We start from the raw sequence: 4,666 nt of genomic DNA on the forward strand, positions 1-4,666 counted from the left end.
TTCTTATAATATTGTTTTATACAATCCCCTGTTTGCTGCAATTACTGTTGTCGGAGTCTTAATGCTAAAACCCAATGTGTTGGCTTCACAGTTATTCCACGAATCGCATGGCTATTGTGTAAGCTGGGTGGCAAACCGACACTCTACGAGGATGTTGAGCTGGTTAGTTATATACTTACAGGAATACGAACAGTTATTCTAGGTCATAAAATATTATCGAGAAAATGTTTCATGAAAATAAGATTTTGGTTAGATTGCAAAATTTTTATTAGTTATGCTACGGTGAATATTTAATGGAAAGAGTGTTCTACCGGTTATTCTTTAAAGTGACCATGGAAAAATAATTTGTGAAAAATAAGTTAAAATGAGAGTTATTTATTAAACAAATTGAGAATAAAATTATACACAAATTTAAACAAAAAGTTGTGAGAGGTGTAATAAGTTGAAAGTGACTTTAGTAAATGTATGTATTTGAAAACAATGCTACAATCAGAGATGTATAACCTGCATCTATTACCCACGTAGAGAGTCAAAATCTACAGTGAACATTTTAATTGAGGTTGTAAAACATGTGTGTGGGGTTATAGGAGGTTAAACCCCCAAACTAAATTCAAATCAAAATTTTAAATTCAAATAAATCAAACATTAAATTACATAATAAAATATAAAAGAATTTTAAAACAATATATACCAATATTACATTTAAATCCCAACAAGTTAAAGTTAACAGTTAACAAATAAAAATAAATGAGAATGAGAGAATTTTAAGTACACACATCAAACGACCAGATGAGTAGTTTGATCTTTAATCTCAAATCATCTTTTTGTAATTATTAAACCAACATAAAATAAAAATATTTTAATTATTTTATTATGATTAAGAAAAGTTATGAAGTATATTTTATTTTTTTGTATTATTATTATTATTTATTTAAAATAATAATAATAAATAAATAAATAAAAGTAATCTTCTTTTTAATTTCTAATTTCTGTTCACTTTGCAGTAATATCCAATAATCATTACTTTTAATAAACTCCACCGTTTAAATCGACTAAGCTATTCACTAAGCACACCTCATCTCAAACATAAACAACATTTCTTGACTCTCAGTTTCAAGACTCAATACTGCTACATTGGTAGACATATCATCAACTTGAATAATAATATCTTCACCCTATTTAATATTATATATAGTGGTGAAAAAAATTATTACCTAAAAAATGTTAATTACTGAATAAATCTAAATAAATAACAAGACCTTGTTCCAAACTAGCAAGAGTAATCAAAATCATAAACCAATTTTTACAAGTTTTTATTTTATAAGTCGAGGGATGAGATGAAAGGTTGTAGGTACTCACTTTCTACACTTGGAGTTTAATGGGAGCATCAGAATAATCATTTAATATTGGTTTATGAATCTGAATGCATATAATGTGTGGATGAAACACATAAAAGAATATTAAAGTAAGGTGCCGTTGCATCCTTTCCTTTAAATGATGCTCTCTCTAGGTGTGATTTTGTCCAAATTTGTTTTGTTCAATTGTGACCATATTTGTATGACCATTTTGTAAATTATTGTGTTTCTCTTAATTATATATATTTATGACAAAAAAAATCAATAAATTAAATAATAGAAAAACAAAAGGCCAAGATTACACATCCAATTTAAAAACTTATTATATTTAAGAAAGATAATCAATTATAAATAGAAAATCTCCAAATTCAATATCAGACAAATCATTAATAATAAATGTTTTGACTTAGTCCTTACAAGTTAATTCTTAGATAATGATTAATTTTAACTACAATAATAGTCATCATATATCTTATTAGAACAATAGACAAATTTCAACTTACAACATTTATTATGAGGAAGAATAAATTTTTAATGATCAAATCCACGTTCATTTAATATTCAAATAATTGAATTAGATTTTGAATGCAAATTCATTTTTTTAACAAAACTAATTTGGATTATTTTAAAATCCAGATCCAAATATTTTGATCAAGATTTAAATCCAATTCAAATATTTGGATCAAGGTCAAAATTTAGAATCCATTTTTTATAAAAGAAATTTAAATTGAATTTTCTAAAACTTGTGTCCTTAAGGCCACATGACTCAATCCGTACAGACAGGGCACGACTCGTATGAGTCGTCAAGCCAACCCATCCTATTCCATTTGAGTCTTTGGGCTCGTCGGGCCTGTTCGGGTCATCGGATCCACCTAGTCCGTTTGGTTCTTCGGGCCTGCTTGGCCCATTCAGTTCTTTGGGCCCATTTGGCCCGTTATAGTCTTCAGGCCTGCTTGACCCGTTCAAGTCTTCGGGCGTGCCTGACCTGTTTTGGTCATTGGGCCCACCTGGCCTGTTTGGGTCTTCAGGCCTGCTTGGCCCATTCGGGTCTTCGGGCCTACCTGACCCGTTTGGGTCTTCGGGCCTACTTGGCCTGTTTGGGTCTTTGGGCTTGTCTGGACCGTTCGGGTCTTCTGGCCCGTCTGGCCCATCTGGCACGTTCTGATCTTTGGGCCCGCCTAGCCCATTTGGGTCATCAGTCTCGCCTGGTCCATTCAGGTCATCGGGCTCACTCGAATTTTCCTAGTTGTTGGGCCCGTTCGGGTCATCGGGTTCACCCGAATTTTCCTGGTCGTTGGGCCCATTCAAGTCACCGGGTTCTCCCTAATTTTCTGGGTTGTTGGGCCCGATCGAATCGTCCGGTTTTTCGGGCCCTCCTAGCCCGTTCATATCTTTAGGCCCGCCCAACCTCTTATGGTTGTTGGGTCTGCTCGATTCGTACACATTATCGAGCAAGACCCATCCGAGACTGAATTTAGCCTAGTTCATCTCAACCTTTAGTCTAACCCAACTAAAAATTTAAAGTGAAAATTTGGATTGGATTATTTAGATTATCCATATTTGAAAATCTTGATTTATAGAAGGGATATCCAATCCATAAATTATATAAGATGCAGATTAGATTGAAATCCAGATCCATTATATGGATCTTAAATGAATTGGATTTTTAATAAAATATATTTTAAATGGATTGGATTTTTAATAAAATAGATTTTAAATAAATTGGTCCAGAACAAAAGTGGATTGGATCAAGAAAATTAAATTTTTTTCTCACCCCTATTTATTATTAATAAATCGTTACTGATAAATATTTAATATATATAGTAGAACCATTTTCCATTCGAGTTCTGAAATATTGAAATCAGAACTATAATCAATAAACCATTACTTATGATAAAATATTAATACTGTAATTTCTTGGAATTCCTTTAAAATTATTTTAATAGTAAAATATTTATCGTGAAACTATGTCTTAAATTTGTATAAGTTAAAAGTATGAAACAGATCTTTACCCGAAACATGAAAGAAAATTAAAACATTAAAAATTGATTAAATCAAATCAATTGTAAAAAATAAAAAAAAGTTAATATAAATTATTTCAATAAAGTGAATAAAAATATTTCATTCGTGTGAGAATTCTTATAATTAAAATTATGTGAATATTAACCATTATTACAAAATACAACTTTAGTATTATTGAACACTGATGCACAAATACGATACGTATATCGGATACGACACATATTTGATATGTCGAAACATTTATTTTAAAATAATAAGATACGATACGTGATCTATGAATATTGAAAAATGTACAATAATTCTTAAAAAAAATATAGTAATTATATGATTGTTATTGTATGAATCCAAATTTCCTAATTAGAGACCAATTCATAATTGAAACTATTCTAAATATCAATTTAAAGACCAATTATAATTTTTTGAAACTATTTTAGTTGTCAATTTGGTCACTATATAATGACCAATTATTTTTTGTCACTAAATTTGGTCATTATTTCAAATATTTTCTTGTAGTATATTACGACTTTATAAATTAAATACTTCATTGATAAGTATTGATAAAATATCTTAAAGTATCGGACACAATCGTGTCAGACACGGATACGTGACCCAAATTGAAGTATCAGTGTGCATCATAGTTTGTCAATAAAAAACAATGGGTAATATAATAATTTTAGTAATATCTTCTTTTTTTAATATGTAATAGATTAGTCAATATACAGTTTTTTGTTTTTTGTTTTTTTCTTTTTATAATTAGTAAGTATCCAATTACTTTTCCAATAAAAAAGTTTACCGGATTATTTTTTTCAATAAACAAGTTTTCTCAGTATTTAGAATAGAAAAATATATGGTTTATTAGTTTAGTTGGTTAGAGTGTTGTGCTACTAATGCGAAGGTCACAGGTTCGAGACCTGTATAGGCTTTTTGTCTTTTTTGTATCCAATTATTTTACAATAAAAACGTTTATGGTTAGAGCGTCATGCTACCATTGTCTTTTTTTTTCTTTTATAATTATTCAATATACAATCTATTGTCTTTTTTTTTCTTTTATAATTATTGAATATACAATCTATGATGCACGGATACGATACTAAAATAAAAAATATAAATTATTGTTATCATAAAAGTACCATTACAAGAAAACTCTTAAATGATGACATATTTTAGTAACCAAAAATATGTTAGAGACCAATTTTCTATTTAAATACCAATTATTTTAGTAACTAATGTTAGTGACTAATTTATAAGTCAATTCATAATAGAAACTATTTTAATTATTAATTTAGAGA

General features: G+C 29.0%; 1 protein-coding gene across 1 annotated transcript; it reads right to left on the reverse strand.

Annotated features, from left to right (window-relative positions):
- Positions 1–1,362: 1,362 nt before the first annotated feature.
- LOC114175483 (sporozoite surface protein 2-like) lies at positions 1,363–2,800 on the reverse strand. The gene is made up of 3 exons (XM_028060239.1): positions 2,764–2,800; positions 2,169–2,560; positions 1,363–1,419 (listed from the first exon to the last, which is right to left on the reverse strand). Exons 1-3 carry the CDS (start codon positions 2,798–2,800, stop codon positions 1,363–1,365), a joined length of 486 nt encoding a protein of 161 aa, XP_027916040.1.
- Between the last annotated feature and the right edge of the window lie 1,866 nt (positions 2,801–4,666).

This window comes from Vigna unguiculata, chromosome 3 (assembly GCF_004118075.2).
Source record: "Vigna unguiculata cultivar IT97K-499-35 chromosome 3, ASM411807v1, whole genome shotgun sequence".
Lineage (NCBI taxonomy): Eukaryota > Viridiplantae > Streptophyta > Magnoliopsida > Fabales > Fabaceae > Vigna > Vigna unguiculata.